This window comes from Rhipicephalus microplus, unplaced genomic scaffold (genome assembly GCF_043290135.1).
Source record: "Rhipicephalus microplus isolate Deutch F79 unplaced genomic scaffold, USDA_Rmic scaffold_65, whole genome shotgun sequence".
Taxonomy (NCBI): Eukaryota; Metazoa; Arthropoda; class Arachnida; order Ixodida; family Ixodidae; genus Rhipicephalus; species Rhipicephalus microplus.
In genome coordinates, this window is record NW_027464638.1 from 1563174 (window position 1) to 1580415 (window position 17242).

At 47.1% G+C, this 17242-nt stretch overlaps 2 protein-coding genes across 3 annotated transcripts in view; both read left to right on the forward strand.

Annotated features, from left to right (window-relative positions):
• The window catches only part of LOC119161362 (glycosyltransferase 25 family member), a 230211-nt gene that overhangs the window by 171504 nt on the left and 41465 nt on the right, over positions 1 to 17242 (forward strand). The window lies entirely within an intron of this gene.
• On the forward strand, positions 2895 to 11123 carry LOC142790033 (nuclear pore complex protein Nup107-like). The gene has a single exon (XM_075885060.1). It carries the CDS (start codon positions 5073 to 5075, stop codon positions 6471 to 6473), a length of 1401 nt encoding a protein of 466 aa, XP_075741175.1. The 5' UTR covers positions 2895 to 5072; the 3' UTR covers positions 6474 to 11123.

Genomic DNA, 17242 nt, shown 5'->3' on the forward strand with positions numbered 1-17242 from the left:
TTCCTATCCGCTCCAGGCGTCGTTTACCGACGACCCCGCCACCTCAAAGACACACTTGTCCACTCTTAAATCAATACCTCACCCCCCAATAGTTCATGCCGACCTTGTTTAAAGTCACGATGTCTTGTATGTAAGGCGATGCGAGAAACACACAAACTAACCAGCACACAATCCAAGTTTTCGATTAACACACGAGGACACCTAACCTGTGATTCCTCTAATGTGGTATACCTACTCGAATGCAACGTGTGTAGTATGCAGTACATCGGACAAACAGAAAAACCATTTAGGATTCGCTTCAATGATCACAGAGCCTATGCGAAATCAGCCCCAAATCTACCCCTATCAAAACATGTCAATCTTCCCGACCATGCAATCGACAAGCTATCAGTAACGCTCTTAGACACGGGTTTTAAATTAAACCGAGAACGTGAACAACGAGAGTCATACCTTATCCACCGATTTAACTCCCTGGATAGAGGAATAAATGAGAATCCTGGTACACTTGCAGCAGTTAAAGCATTAGAAAACAATAACTGTAATAATGAAAATAGTAACTGAGCTCACGGCACTGCAGCTGCGAAGGAAACTGGACAACTCAAAACAATTCCAAGTGTAACTACTCTTCCTAAGTACAGCTGTCGTCTGTTGTTTTATTTTACTACCCAATCAATTGTGCCATGCATGACATGCCCAACAGCAACCCTGTGCACAGCCGGGAGGCCCCTACTGCACGCGTAATCCAGAAGCGGGCAAGGAATTTGCATTGCGCCCGCTTACCAGCCTCTGCTGAAATACGCGGCACCCCTCTTTCTACGACGAAATGTTGACGGGGCGCCGAGTAGTTAAAGGCTTAAAACCTCCTAAAGAGCCCACTTACCAGCCTCTGCTGCAATACGCGGCACCCCTGTTTCTTCGACGAAATGTTGACGGGGCGCCGAGTAGTTAAAGGCTTAAAACTTCCTAAAAAGCCCGCTTACCAGCCTCTGCCGCAATACGCGGCACCCCTGTTTTTTCGACGAAATGTTGACGAGGCGCCGAGTAGTTAAAGGCTTAAAACCTCCTAAAAGGCCCACTTACCAGCCTCTGCTGCAATACGCGGCACCCCTCTTTCTACGACGAAATGTTGACGGGGCGCCGAGTAGTTAAAGGCTTAAAACTTTCTAAAAAGCCCGCTTACCAGCCTCTGCTGCAATACGCGGCACCCCTCTTTCTACGACGAAATGTTGACGGGGCGCCGAGTAGTTAAAGGCTTAAAACTTCCTAAAAAGCCCACTTACCAGCCTCTGCTGCAATACGCGGCACCCCTGTTTCTACGACGAAATGTTGACGGGGCGCCGAGTAGTTAATGGCTTAAAACCTCCTAAAAATCCCACTTACCAGCCTCTGCTGCAATACGCGGCACCCCTCTTTCTACGACGAAATGTTGACGGGGCGCCGAGTAGTTAAAGGCTTGAAACCTCCTAAAGAGCCCACTTACCAGCCTCTGCTGCAATACGCAGCACCCCTGTTTCTTCGACGAAATGTTGACGGGGCGCCGAGTAGTTAAAGGCTTAAAACCTCCTAAAAAGCCCACTTACCAGCCTCAGCTGCAATACGCGGCACTCCTCTTTCTACGACGAAATGTTGACGGGGCGCCGAGTAGTTACAGGCTTACAACTTCTTAAAGAAGCTCTTTTTTGCCCCACACCCAACCACCAGAGCCAGGAGGCGCCGTCTGGTCGGCAAGAATCCGTTAGTGAAAGGAAGCATACACAGAGCGCAGGCATCAGAAAGGTGAAGGGGAGAAAGGGGAGAGAGATGAATGGGGAAGTGGAAGGAAGAGTGGAAGGGGAGCGCCCGAGGGGAGTCCACCTTATATTCTTTTTCTCTTTTTCTTTTTCCTTTTTTCTCTTCTTTTCCTTTTCTTCTTTTTTTCTTTTTTCTGTCTTTTTTTCTCTTCTCCTCTGATTTGAGATTGTATAAAGCTGAGCACCAACAAACTGTACCTTTAATCCTGATGAAGGCCAGACTCTAGGCCGAAACGTCGAAATAAACCACGTTGTGACCGCTCACGGAGGATCTACTTGACCATATATATATTGTGATGTAACGGTGAAGGCAACCTTTATTAGGCCCAGAAGACACGATGAAGTGACCATGCCCAAGGCACAGAACTCAGACAAGCCAAGTCCCCACAGCAGATGAAGATGACGGCCACTCATGATGATGAATATGTGTAAAGATAGTAGATGTGCTTAATGAATGCCTACAATATATATATATATATATATATATATATATATATATATATATATATATATATATATATATATATATATATATATAAAAGCGTTTGCGCAGGCCCCACGGGCGTCTTTCTGGAGCGCGGCCGCGCATAAGCGCTGTAGCAGACGCCCGGAACTGGAAGCTTACTTGAAGCGAAAAGACATTGGCCATCATCGTATACTCTCGATGCTAGACGCTGGGCGAGCTGCCTTGTTATCATGTCGACAAACTTCTTTCTTTCCTTGTCGTTTCATCGGCTATCGTGTGTGCTCCTCGCCCTCTTACGTGCCGAATAAGTAAATTCGTACCCACGCTATCGTAATACCTCGAGATAAGAGAATTCTTGGCTAAGAAAATGCGTAGCCAAGTGAAAGCTTTGTGAATTCGGCCCCTGCTTTTTAGGGGCGAAGCTCCTTATGGCGTGGGCTGTGCGTCCCCTGTATGTAGCCACCTCTAGTTTAGTTCTTGCAGTGTTCACTAGATGGCGGTACCGTCTCCTGTATGTAGCCACCTCTCGTTTAGTTCTTGTAGTGTTTACTAGATGGTGGTACTTGTAGCTGATGATGAAAAGATGCAAGATGTTATAAACTAGAAAGCGGTACTTGTAGTTGATGAAAGACGCGAGATCTTATAAAATAGGAATGATGTCACATATGGCGCGTGTCATTGGTTGAAGGCAATCGTTCGATTTAGTGCGGCGACGTACGCTAGGGGGAGCGATGTAATAAAATCGAGTGGGCAAAATGTACAGAGGATTCATGGTTTACCAGGTTTACCTCCGGAGCTTCGCCCACTCATCATCATTCACTTCGTGGATATGGCGGCACTTTTTTATTTGCATAATTCTTTTTAGAAGTAGAAGGAAGGCTAGCCCTCTGTTTTTGGTTACAACAAGCGCGTCAGAGACTTGAAGGCCTGACATGACCGCCTCAGCTTCACAATTAGTGCCCCTGTTAAAAACAGCTAATCATGTATGCTGCCCGCAAAGACAACACAAACACGTCATCAACTGCGGATAGTGGATTCCCGGTAATGACTGTCATGCTAGCGCTGCTTGCCTTAAGAACACTGTATTACCAGCATTACCGGTACCGCTATTGAAAATACATTTTACCTCGCTGAAAAAAAATAAAAAAATAAAGAAATTGAAGTAGAGGTCGCAGAGCCGCATGAAATATTCTTCCATCTGCACGCAAATACATTTATTCAGCTGTGCGAATAGTAAGGAAAGCATTCACAAGGTAAATGCTGGCGACCACAGTGACCGCGAACTCATGTTTTCTCCTCGTTGAAATACCCGTGTATGCACCTTTTTATTAGGGTGAAAGCTTTTGATGCCTCATCAAGCGTGAATATTGTCAGTCGGTGTCGGCGGCGTCAATGCGAGTTATGCAAAACCATCATCATTATATTTGATGATGGCTTCGCAGCGGTGGCCTATAGTGGCTGAAGTACTCGGGTGCTGCCCGCGGGTCGCGGGACTGAATCCCGGTTTCGGCGGCTGCATTTTTGATGGAGCCGAAAATTCTGTAGGCCAGTGAGGTCAGATTTGGGTGCAGATTTAAGAATCGCAGGTAGTCGAAATTTCTGGAGCGTTCCGTTACGGCGTCTCTCAAAATCATATGGTGTTTTGGTCGCGTTAAATCTCACATATCAATCAATCAATCAATCAATCAATCAATCATCCTTGATGACGTCTCAATTTGACGTCCCCACATTGTAAATATAGTTGATAAATGCAACGAGAGTACAACCGCCACTGTAGCCTCGGCGCATGTGTCGTGCGGCTAATCGCCGTTTGGCCGTTTGTGTTTTTGGTTCACGCGCAAAAAATCCGAAAGATCGAGCGGCCTGCAAGGCGCACAAAGCTCCGTTTCGGTGACTCGAGTGTGCGTTTGCGGGGGACAAACGCTATTCGAAAACTCATATAGCGGCCATACACAAACGCTACAACGGCTAACTTAGCGTACACACTTTGAAAACTCCTTAATGTGTTTTTTTTAACGCAGCTGACCACATTCACGTGCAAATCAGTGACATATGCCCTGGTGCCGGTATCGCATATATGTGATAACTCGGGGCCATTAGGGAACGCTTCAGGGGACGCTCTCCGCGTTACCCAATGCATGTGATCCGTGCAATGTTTTCCGTGGTCTTCAAGCTAACACTAAAACTGAGGTGGAAGTTTGACAATAAAATGAGTGTTTGTATTCACATATCGCGTTTATACAAGCTACTAAAAATAACGTTAGTAGCGGGGCAGGTGCGTGACATGGCGCAGTGAAGAGCGTACAAGTACCGCCTCTTCGAAGACTGGGCCAACAACAACTTGTTCTTTTTTCGTTTAGGGCCGGTGCTCTGTGGTACAGCCACAGGGATGTTTTCTTTGCCATTCGGGACTATATCATTGTGACTAGGAAATCTTCTGCAAGATTGTGCGCGCACCACTTTTTTGATTACTAGTAATTCACATTTCAAATCAGGATCTAATTACAATTATTCACTAGTGGACACAATAATAGCATAGTACTGCAATCATGAAACAATGCACCTTCTACACGGCTGATTCCGTCCAATGGGATTGTGCCATGTGCTGAGGGGAAGAAGAAGACGAAGACCGGCTCGTGCTGTGGAGCAGCTCGAGCCTTAACGCCGGTGACCGAGCTACGTTCCTGAAGCCGCTTCAGCAACCGGAGGGCGTCCTTGCCACGGCAGCAGCAGGATTTAAGCATTCGGCGGCCTCGTGTTAAACCAGTACCACAAGTACCCCAACCACAACTGCGAGCGCCTTCACAGGAGGATCCATGGGAGACTTCGCTGCGCCCGGTGCCAACATGCCTTTGCGTGGCACGAGCAATGTAAGTGCCAATTTCGAAGCCGCCGACGTGACCACCAGCATGAGCGAGTCGTCAGAGCTAGCAACCGAACATCTTGCAGTCGTCGCTACTGCCGACATGCACACAGACTTCATGGAAGCCTACAATGCTCATGCAAGTAGGGAGGACGTCGTCACGCTGGCTGAAAAGTATGCTATCCTTTGCGAGAGTTATTTGGCCAAATTTATAGAAGTGACCGAGAGCATAGGGTATTGCCAGGACGAGCCGGCGTGGATGGAAGCCATGGCTTGCCGAACATTGCTCACCGAAGAGCGAGACACTTGGAAGCTTACGGGTGCCCTCCTGCGCGACCGTCTCAAGGCGGACGAGTTCATGGAACAGCGCGGTGACAGCACCATGTTCGTCGACGGATCTCGCGAAGGTAGTGACAGGGAAATCGTGAAGGCCTTCATGGCTAGAGACTCGTTCGTACGCCAGGCGCAACTAGTGGTCGACTGGTTGGAAACCTGCGCGGCGGATGAGCGCAACATCGGTAGTGCATCATCATCTCACATGACTGAACTGGACGCGGACGCGCCCTCCAGGCAGTGGCTACCGATGCACGAATTCCACTACAACATATTCTTCCACCTGCGAGCAGGCCAACTGCATAGAGCCAAAGAGCTGGCTGCCGACAACGGTCATCGTTATCTAGCCAACGCTCTCGCAGGATGCAGGCCATGCCATGACCTGCACAACGCCAGCACCATTGGTGCCGGCTTGAAGCAACCCGCCCAAGGCAGCTTCTACGGGGATTTATGGATGCGAGCCTGCTGGAGAGTGGCGTCAAGTCCCACGTGTTCGCCGTACAAGCGCGCTGTGTATGGTGCTCTGAGTGGCAACCTGGAAGCAATGCTGCCCGCGTGTACCACATGGGAGGATCAGCTATGGGCTCGCATGCGCGCTGTTGTCGATGTGTGCGTAGAGCAGGAGCTCCGCACTGCCAAGCAGCAAGGTAGAAGCCACGGACCACTACCACCCGGCTACCCCAGTGACCGTGGAACCTTTGAAGCGGTTTTTCGTGATCTCCAGGCGGCTGTGGGCTCGAGTGAGACGCTAGACAAAGAAATAACGCACATCGTGCAGCGAGGAATCGTTCTGGGCGATGGTGTTTCTTTGGTAGAAGAGATACACGACTGGATAACCGGTCAGCAGATCGAACCGCCGCTTCTGACCATGCGGTTTCTGGCTCACATGGCCCTGTTGCTAGGACAAGTTGACCCTGAAACCCGCACTGCGGCGTACAGCGCTCTTCTTCGCACCTACAAACAGATGCTCATCCACGACGGCCGTGCCTCCTTGGCGGCCACGTGCGCAGCCGCTCTATAAGCAATCGTGTCTCCAAGTCCACTCAGCTTGCGCAGCCTAAGGACCCCGAAGAACTGAAGCTCTGCCTTGGGCTCGATCATTTAATTAAAAAAAAGTTTGCAAACAGCTAGTAAAGGCATGTATTTACTAGACTTCAACGTATTTTTCTGCCTTCCCGGCATACATTTACTAAGCAGCAGCTAGTAAAGCTTGTAACTACTAACCAGAGAAGCTTTCTTAGTGTTTTCAACTAAGTAACTACTAAGGTACTTACGTTGCCAGACCTTTCCAAGATGCTGCAGTATATTTTTAAGTGCAAATTTAGGCAAATTTTAATTTTATTGACTACCTTGGAATAGAACGACAGTGGTATAGAAAGAGAGAAAATCGACAGGAAACAGCGCTGTTTTTTTTTCATTATATCTCTTCGTGCCGTTGTCGCGCTGTTGGTATATAATACCGCCACGATGAACCAACTCGTCCAAATTAAGCTCGTGCTACGTAATTGCACACATATAAGCAGATAGTATTTCACACGATGATGTGTAGAAGACATCAATTATAAATTATATGGGTGCTAACTATTACATGGCGTAGGATCTCAAACTGAGGGTATAAATAGCCTTCATGCTGCTAGAGTAGAAATCGGCATTGCTAGTCTTGAAACTCTGTGTGGGCGTACACGCTCGTGGGTTCTCGCTTGTGATCCGTTCATATGAGTTCACGTACGTATATTATAATATTTTATTAGACATGTGATCATATGAGGATCATCATATGCAAGATCACAAGGTAGTGGATTTTTGCGAGTATGATGTGATCTTGTGAGCATGTGATCTGTTATCTCCGAGTGTATTGCGGTGATGCGCAATTGCCGTGGTAGGTACATGGAGTAGTTTGTGGACAATATAATGTACGAGGCATAGAATTTCGTGCAATAATACCTATAGGTGAATCTTGCGCTAGTGTCTACAAGGGCTGCTTCAGTGGCGCTTGTACCCCAATGGGAATTATAGGAACAGGCTTCGTATCTACTTTGGATGCATTACATGCTTGAGATTCGGGACGCTTCTTTTCCTAGTGTAAAACAAGGTGATATGAACTTAAGTTTAATTAAACCTTGCTTCATATATTTGTACAAAATGTTTGTGACAAAATTTTTTTGTGATTAGGTGTCGAACGTGAAAGCTGGGCAAATTTAACTATCAGGGTTTGCGTTTTTCTACCATTGCGTTCCAGATTCGGCATCAAAGTTTAATAAATTAGTTTTTTTTTCAACACTTGAAAACAAACATGTTTTTTTTCTTTCCTCGAAAGTACGCATTATCTATTTATGGAAATAACAGTACAGTATTCGGTGAGAAAGACTTAACGTTTCGTCTTATGTGACGCTATGTGCGTCTGTCTATGTACCTCTCCAACGCACCTCTGGTTTTGTTGTGAAGTAGGGTCAGCGGATCGTGACGGTGCGTCTACTTAGTTTCGTCACCGTTTTGCAGTCGATTTAAACGAGTTTAGGAAAGACGTGCTCGTGAAGAAACATAATCTTGATGCAATACTGCACTGGCATGAGACGATACATCAATGCACAGTGGTTCGTGGACGACGCTTCCTTTAAACTGTCAAATATGACTCGTAAAGCTCCAAGATCTCAGCAAATAAGGAGAGCTAGTTTTCTTCAGCCTGTTCGAACAACGAAGGAACTGCTTCGGCGCTTTTCATCGCATCTTTTCTGTGCAAAGAACGAAACTGAAACTGTAGAAAAAGGTCTGTAGACAGTTCGTTAGCTTTATAACCCTATCCAATCCGAAGTCTGTACTTACCATAATTCTCATCGAGGTACTCGATAGCAGCTCCAGATTTCTCTCTAGGTATAATTGTATGAAACTATAAGGTACGAGGGCAATGCCACTTAGAGTTAATGGCAATACCCTATTGAAAATCCTGAGTTGGTGGATCTAGAATTGTTGCTGGATATGGTTTGAAGAGTAGTAGATAAGGCGGCAATAATAGTGGATATGGGGGAAACTGTAGTGGTCTTAATGGCTCATGACGTCGAGAGTAGAAGAAATGTTAACTGATGGTATTGATGGCGGCGAGCTAGTGGTTTTGACAGTGGAAAGTGCCATCTGATGGTGGCGATGCAAAACGTGTTTGGTGGATGGCCTCTATACTATACCGCCAGCTCCTCCGTGGGACGCACTGCCTTATATCGACCTTATACCAATACCAAAACACACGCACACTGAACGAGATGTTGCAAGATGCTAATCACGCTGCCGCAGACAGCTTCAAAGTGATGTGACGTCATACCACGCCGACGCCAGCTTTCGAGCCGGCAAATCAGTCACACTAACAATGGACGCACGTGGTGAAACAATCGTCAAACACCATCTCGACGTTCCTTCCGGGGCAATAGCAGAAATACTCGCCATAACGCAAGTCATCACAGCATGAGCACGCCTCTTATTAAATCACGGTCAGGACTGACTCCTTGCAGGCCTTCCTCCAGAACGTAGTCACTCCAGATAATCTGATGAAGCTCACTACTTATGAAAATCATAATCCCGCTACCTGAAGTGGACGCAAGGTCGCACTTCCTGGGGCAAATCCCGGACCTACGCCTCGATGCCTTGGTATTCATATGCTCCCCATGGTTGGCCTGAAATTTATCTGTCGGCAGTGGACCGCGCCGAATGCCACAAGGAAAGAAGGGTCCGCCTGAAATCCCTTCGCATAGCCCGAGCAGAGCTATTTAGACCGCCTGAAGGTTTTTCTGGAAAAGAAGCCGTGCTCTTGAGGCAAGCACGAACACATTCCCTGCCGAATGACTTTACACGGCGTAAGACGCAATAAGGCCCGTATACACCTTATTGCCAAGTGTGCGGTTCCATACTCACTCTATCCCACATATTCTGGCGCTATTCCAGAGCTAATACGCCTCAACGCCAATCACTCCACTCTAGCATACTTACATAGGAGGCCTGCGTTTCGAATCTGAGCGAAACAACGTCCTCGTGGACAATTCTCCTTAACCATGTACTATTTTAGGGGAGGTCAGTGAAGCTTCACCCTAGAGCTCAGACCCGGACTTGGATTTTGGAAATAAAAGTTGTTTTTTTCTCTCTCTCTCCCACAGCAGCACACGGCTATGTCAAATATTTATGCTGTCACGTTTCTTACCGTTGCTGCGGTACAACGCGTAGGAATACAGTGGAAGGAAGCTAACGCAACCTACCAATAACGAGCCGGAAATATTTGCGAAACGTGCAATTAGGCAACGGCAAACCACTGTGCAGCAATTTGGCTATCCGACAGTTGCGTTTTGCGAGAGGGCGTTGAGTCCGTTTTTTCACATCGACAGCACTGTTCGGGCTCCGAAGGGGTGTAAGGGTTCTCCTCTATTAAAACTTTGCCCGCAACAAAAGACTTGCATCGTTTGCGAAAACAGCGACTCGGTACGCGCACGGGTTAACACTTGTTTGGGCATAATATCCCCCGATTATTTTACAGAGGATGCGCTAATGGAATGGGGTTTCGAGAATAATTACGACCCACCATCGTTTCTCTTCCTACAGTGCAATATCAATGTACATCCGTGTTTTCGCATTGGTTTAATTGGTACCCGGCTTCCAGCCAGGATTTGAACCCGGCGTTCTGAACACTTGTCAGCGTACGCCGCGCTATTTGATGAGCACTACAAGTTCAGAAGAACAAGCGCGGGTGCCCACGTGTTTCCCATTTATTTAGTCCCAACAGCTACACCACGCATAGAAGATAGAATACTGCACTCACTCCTGAATTGCATTATAATGTGCATCGATCAAAGTGCGATATAACTGTTAACGCGTCACACCTTTCTGCGCAACTGCTCGCTATTGTGTGACTGTGTTAAATTCGCCCAAAGCTAATGAGCTCCATTTCGTTCACCAACGTTATGTAATTTAAGGTGTGGAAGATGGAGCCACTAATTTTTTAAAGGATATCTTTAAAGGTAACAAGGCAGTTATAAACTGGCAAAAACAGGTATCCAAGCCTGCAGAGGTAAAACGGTGCTTAGGCGGGGGTGTCCTCTGTCACACTTGTTATTCATGATGTACCTACAAGGATTAGAGGCCTAATTAGAGGGAAGTGGACTGGGCTTCAACCTCTCTTTCGTCAAACAAGGAAAACTCATTGAACAGGCACTACCAACATTGATGTACGCAGATGATATAGGGCTAATGGCCGACAACAAGGAAGATTTGCAGAGATTGATGGACATCTGCGGTAATCAGGCAGATAGGTTAGATTTCAGATTCAGTAAGGAAAAATCAGCAGTCATCATTTTTAATGATAATGAAGGTAGTGAGCTTAGAATACAGGAGGTCACGCTAGAGATAACAGATAAATACAAATATCTGGGCGTATGGATAGGCAATGGGACCGAGTACCTGAGGGAACACGAAATATACGTGACGACTAAAGGTAACAGGAATGCAGCAGTGATGAAAAATAGGGCACTGTGGAACTACAATAGATATGATGTTGTGAGAGGAATACGGAAAGGGGTCATGGTTCCTGGGCTGACGTTCGGCAATGCGGTCTTGTGCATGAGATCAGAAGTTCAAGCAAGATTAGAAATTAAGCAACGTGGAATAGGTAGGCTTGCTTTAGGAGCTCGCGGGAATACACCAAATCAGGGAGTACAAGGTGATATGGGATGGACATCATTCGAGGGCAGGGAAGGTAGCAGCAAGATAAAATTTGAGAAGCGATTGAGAGAAATGGGGGAAGAGCGTTGGGCTAGGAAGGTATTCAGCTACTTGTACATGAAGAATGTCGATACGAAATAGAGGAAGCGAACTAGAAAATTGACTGGTAAGTACTTAGAAAGCAGCAGGGGGCCAAACCAATAAGAATTATCGGTTAGGAAGAAGGTGAAGGAAGCTGAGACCGATATGTGGATAATCGGCATGATTAAGAATTCCGCACTAGAGACCTATCAAACTTTTTAAAGCAGGAAATCGCCAAGGAAAGGATCTATGATAATACTCTACTGTTTGAGGCCAGGACGGGAGTATTGCGAACGAAGACATATCGGGACAAATACGAAGGGGTAGACACGGTATGCGGTGCGTGTGGAGATAAAAAGATAAATGCCGAACACTTGATAATGTTCTGTAAAGGGCTTCACCGTATAGTTCAGGATGGTGGCGCAGAGTTTTTTAAAGCACTGGGGTTTAGGTACAGGGAGGGCAAAATAGTCTTCAGGCGGGTAGAATTGACTAGAAGAAGGTTGGTTATCTGATTGGTGGCTAAAGTCAAGGCACGAGTGAAAATTAAACCATTCGCTACAAAGTACCAGTCCTATACTTCACTCTTTAAAGGAAAAAAAAAAGATAAATCTAGTTGGTGGTTCACTAGGTATTACGGCTTGGTGGCGTTAGCCACCGCCCGATCTGAAGGGTACAGCCTCATCAATCCATTTAATCTATCCATCCATCGATTTTATACTTTTTTCCCCTCTCTCCCGAGGGGCTTTTCGTTTCGTTCACGTTGCCACTGGAAACAGCAATATGCTCCCCGCCTCGCATATTTTCTTTTTATTCGGCTTGAGAAAAAGCTTGATTTCGCGTGAAAAGTACGTGACGGCCGCGTCTTGTGGCCACGCTTTCATGCACCGACGATCGTCGTGCGTAAAACTGGTTCACGTTGGTGACGATTGATTGGTAGTTTGACCGCTAGTTATGTTTTTTTTTTTTTACTCAGGAGGAGTTACTGCGCGAAATAAAAAGTATTATTGCAAGACACGCCGTAGTTCGAATGATTGATTGATGTGATTGATATGTGTGGTTTAACGTTCCGAAACCCAGTTTGATTTTGAGAGACGCCGTACTGGAGGGCTCCGAAAATTTCGACCACCTGGGGTTCTTTAACGTGCACCCAAATCTGAGCACACGGGCCTACAGCATTTTCGTCTACGCAGTAGTTCGGAGACTATATGTTTGCACTATCTCGGGGCTTCTAACAAATGTGCACGTGATCCTATCGTGCTGGAGCTTTTTGTTTTGTTTTTTTGTTTTTGTCCACAGAACTTGATTGTACGGCTACTTCGCGTACTGTTTGTGGGTCAGCTCCTTACACCGTGACGCACTACATGGTCATCCTTCGCATACGCTCCGTGGTCTCGTTTAACGGGATCAATAACCAGTCTCGTTTTAACAGGGTCTGTGCCCTGCATAGGCCGGCAAAACTTGTGTAGCTCAGTCAAACTCACTCACGAAATACATTTTGCCCTCAGGACTCACTCGGGCTCAGACTCACAAAAATGTTTCTGAGTCGGACTCACTCGGTCTCGCACTCGCCAAAAGTTTTTTCAACCGGAATCACTCGGACTCAAACTCACCCAAACATTACTCACCCAGACTCAAGGCTCCACTTGAGTTTGAGTCCGAGTAAGTTGACTCATGAGTTTGTTAGTCTACAATTATCTTTTTCGATCATGATGTCAATGTCCTCCAACACCGATATTTGACGGAATCGATTCTCTTTTTGCCGCATTTTCACGCAATAGTACCTTCAAACGAAGCGCGCATGGTTGGAAACCATTAAGACCATTTTTCTAGAGATGACAACTGAAATATTTACCGAGATCTTCCTTGGTAGAGTTGAGAGGGGGGTGGTTAAGACCATCCTCTACACAATCGCGCCTCTGATCGATAAATATTGAATTGGTGTTTGAAAGACACTGTGTTTCAATACCAGCGAGTATGTTCGAGTAATAACGTGAATACAGGTAGGACTGATAGTAACGCTGAATATGAGCACATATGAGCCTGCCCCGCGCCTTCTTCTGTTCGCTGTATTGTCGACCCCCTAACTATCCTTTCAAGGAGTCAAAGTGGTATTTGGCGGTGCTATACGCCTTGTTCTGGAATGGTCATAGGCCTATACGGCTGTAATAGTTTCCCTGGCGCTGCCATTTTTGTCCACATACGCGTCACAAATGGCGGAAAAGGCGTTGTGCTGCTGTCATCTGGTATTCCATTTGGCACATCTTGAATTCGTCTTGCCAATTCGAATAATAATAATAATAATAATAATAATAATAATAATAATAATAATAATAATAATAATAATAATAATAATAATAATAATAATAATAATAATAAACGGTGGGGTTTCTCATCCAAAAACCACGATAACAACATGAGAGATGCCGTAGTGGAGGGCTTCTTTAACGTGCGCTGACATCGCACAGTGCATGGGTCTCCACCATTTCGCCTCCATTGAAATGCGACCGCTACGGCCGGGATCGAATCGGCGACCTTCGGGTCGGCAGCCGAGCACCCGCTAGCCACAGATCCACCAAGGCGAACTTGCCAATTCAATGTTTCAACGCAGTGGTCGTTGTGCTGTGCTTTTTAACACGAAAGTGCCTTATGCCGGTGTCCACCGAGACATCGGTGACGTATTTCCGTCATAAATATGACATCGCGCAGTCAGAAAGCTAAGAAAAAAATGTTGCTGATTGCCCCATTAAAGCCTCCTCCAATTTATGAATGCCAGCCAGATGAGCCCAATCCAGCTGTTCACCACCCTCTCCTCTAGTCCTTTTCCGCTCTCTCCCAAGGCTTCGCGTGGGCTTTGCGGTGATGGGGGAGCGTGCCTCATGCAGTGCCTCATGACGGAAACTATATGAAGTTTTTTTTTTTTGCGCCACGCCGCGGTGGTCTAGTGGCTAAGGTACTCGGCTGCTGACCCGCTGGTCGCGGGATCAAATCCCGGCTGCGGCGGCTGCATTTCCGATGAAGGCGGAAATGTTGTAGGCCCGTGTGCTCAGATTTGGGTGCACGTTAAAGAATCCCACGTGGTCGAAATTTCTGGCGTCTTCCACTACGGCGTCTCTCATAATCAGATAGTGGCTTTGGGAAATTAAACCCCACATATCAATCAATTTTATGTGGAGTAGTGTACAGAGCCGTCGGGCGGCGTCTTGCATTCCTCGTGTTCACAATATTGGCAGTCACGCCGGCTCTGTGAAATATACGGCCTTTTTGAGATAGCGTGTCGCCGTTGGTGGCGCTACGCGGGCAACCAATGAGGTAGCGTCGCTGCAACGTCTCTGCATGCGCTGCTATGTTACGCGGCGGCGGCGGCATTGTATCGAGCCAGAAAGAAGCAGCATGAAGGAGCGAAACTGACAGACGTATGGCATTTGTGTGGGAAACACGTCTATCGCATCTCCGGGAGAAAGCGCTCGGACGCACGTGTGACGCGAGCAGCGCGACCCCTCATATAGCGCCCCATTACGACCACTACCTGGATTGACGGCTTCCGTTGAGAAGCGCGCGTTCGCACTGGCATTGAAATAAAGGAGGCGTTGGCCCTACATAGGACTTGGCATAACACGAAAGTGAAACGTGCCTTTAGAGGAGTAGTTGAGTTTTTATTGTGCATTGTTTTAGCAACAGTAAAAACATCGGAAGGTCACATTAAGAACGGCAAGCAGCTCTAAACTTGCAGCGCACACCTCAAGCAGAAAGCACACGAAATTAGCATACACAGGACGACGAGCGTGGACAAACAACTGTCACTGCTCTACAATCAAAGCGATGAAACGAGCGCACAAGTATACATCAGGCAAGCGTTCTCAACTGTCGATATTTTTACTGCGTCGTGTGTCAGCAGCGTGCTCCTTTTGTAAACGCGGCTGCGGTAGCGCGTGAAGAGACCTTTGTTCTCTCCCGAATTACAAGTCCAATCATCACTCACAGCGCTCGAGGCTCGAACTCTACGGCACATCCAAATGAATTGCCTAATAACCCCCTCTCGCCTTTTCCTTCATAAATATACGTCTAACCCCTGCTGTCCCAATTGCCCCTTCCCATATGACGACCCGTCTGTTTGCCCGTTTTACTGCCAAACTGCTCAGCAATCCAGCTATTACCCTTCCCCATCCCTTTCCATCACCTCCTGGCTCGACTGAATCGGCGCCGAAGGGGAAGAAGAACAGCGTCGACTGGTCGCACAGGTTGTCGAAACGCTCGGCCTGTAAATTGTGGCTGAATAAAAGTCTATGACTACTACTACTACTACTACTAATAAGTCCGCGCGCAGGAGAGACCATGCTCCGTGGAGGTGGCGCTTCAAGAAGGCGACCACCTCGAAGCGTGCTTAACGCGAGTCCATCGCGCCATCTTGCCATGATAACAAAAACGCGCTAAAAATTCTGAGCTCTGAGGACTGCCAATTTGTGTATGGTGCATATAAATAGGTTGCCGTTAGCATTCCACGCAACGTACGCTCCGTGGCGTAGTGGTTAGCGGCGCGCGCTGAGAATCGAGAGGCTGCTGGTTGGATTCCGCGCGAGAAATGCTTGCCTTCTGGTTTTTCTCTTCTTTGCAATCTCTTAGTATAAAATTTTCCACGTCACTTCTGTTACGAAAGTACGTCAGCGAAGCCGTGGTGGACCCCGGTATAAGACACTTTGGTGTTAGAAAGCGTTCTGTCTACGGGAGTCGAACGCACGACTCTTCGGTCCGGGACAGCGGAGGCCGGGTGCGCTACTGTGCACTGCGCCACGGCCGCATACTCCGGAAGCTTCACTAATGCGCTCTTTATGTCTGACACTGTCCTTCCATAGTACTCTTGGTAAAGTGAAGTAATGCATCATGACCATAACATGCACGACTAGTTCAATGCGCATTTTCTACGCGTTTCCACTAGGAGAAGTGTAATTTTGTCGACTCGGTATACACAATGTCAGGTGGCTACATTACCGCTAGCGTCATCCTCGCTCAAATATATATATATATATATATATATATATATATATATATATATATATATATATATATATATATATATATATATATATATATATTCATACCAAACAAAATTACAGCATATTCACGGAATCACTGATAATGAGTGGGGCGAAGCGTCTGTGAATCCTTCGGTGCTTCCGTGCGTCCTTCGGTGTGTCGTCTGTGCGTCCGTCTGTCTGTCTGTCTGTCTGTCTGTCTGTCTGTCTGTCTGTCTGTCTGTCTGTCTGTCTGTCTGTCTGTCTGTCTGTCCGTCCGTCCGTCCGTCCGTCCGTGCGTGCGTCTGTCCGCCCATCTAGTGAACACTTCAAGTACTGTCATCTCGCTTCTTTTTATCATATATTCATCATATACAAGTACCGCCATCCAGCAGACAATTGAAGAACTAAACGAGATTATGTACCACATTTCTGCTGTCAGTGCTCTGTTAACACCGAGAGCGTGTTAACTATGCTGCGCTACGTTTTTCGCAACATGTGGACATGCGGATATGTGCCCGAAGGCGGCTATAAGCCACTGGTATGCGGGTATGTGCCACAGCTTGCGCACTGCGACAACGGGGAACGCACAAGCCACGCCATAACGAGCTTCGCCCTTAAACGTCGCAGCTTTGCCCCTAAGGCGAAGCAATGAACGCGATAGCAACAAATTGGAAGGTCACGCGCCAAATGGCAAGCAGATCGAAACGTGCCCCGCGTTTCTCACGCACAAAACACACACACACAACGTACTCGCATTTACAGATGAACACGAATAAGCGTCTCAGTTGTTACTTCGCTGTGTCTCAGAAGCGCGCTGTTTTCTCAGTAAGAGACTGTGCAACGATTTCAGGGGCCTTTGTGTGCCCGGTAACTACGACAGAATCGTTCTGGTTAAAGCCAAAGGCGGGCCAAGACGTACGATTCTCCCCACCGCGAGATAAGGGCGCGCGAGTGAGCGTCCAGGGGCTCTACGTCCACCCCCTCTCTCCGTGAGGCTAAT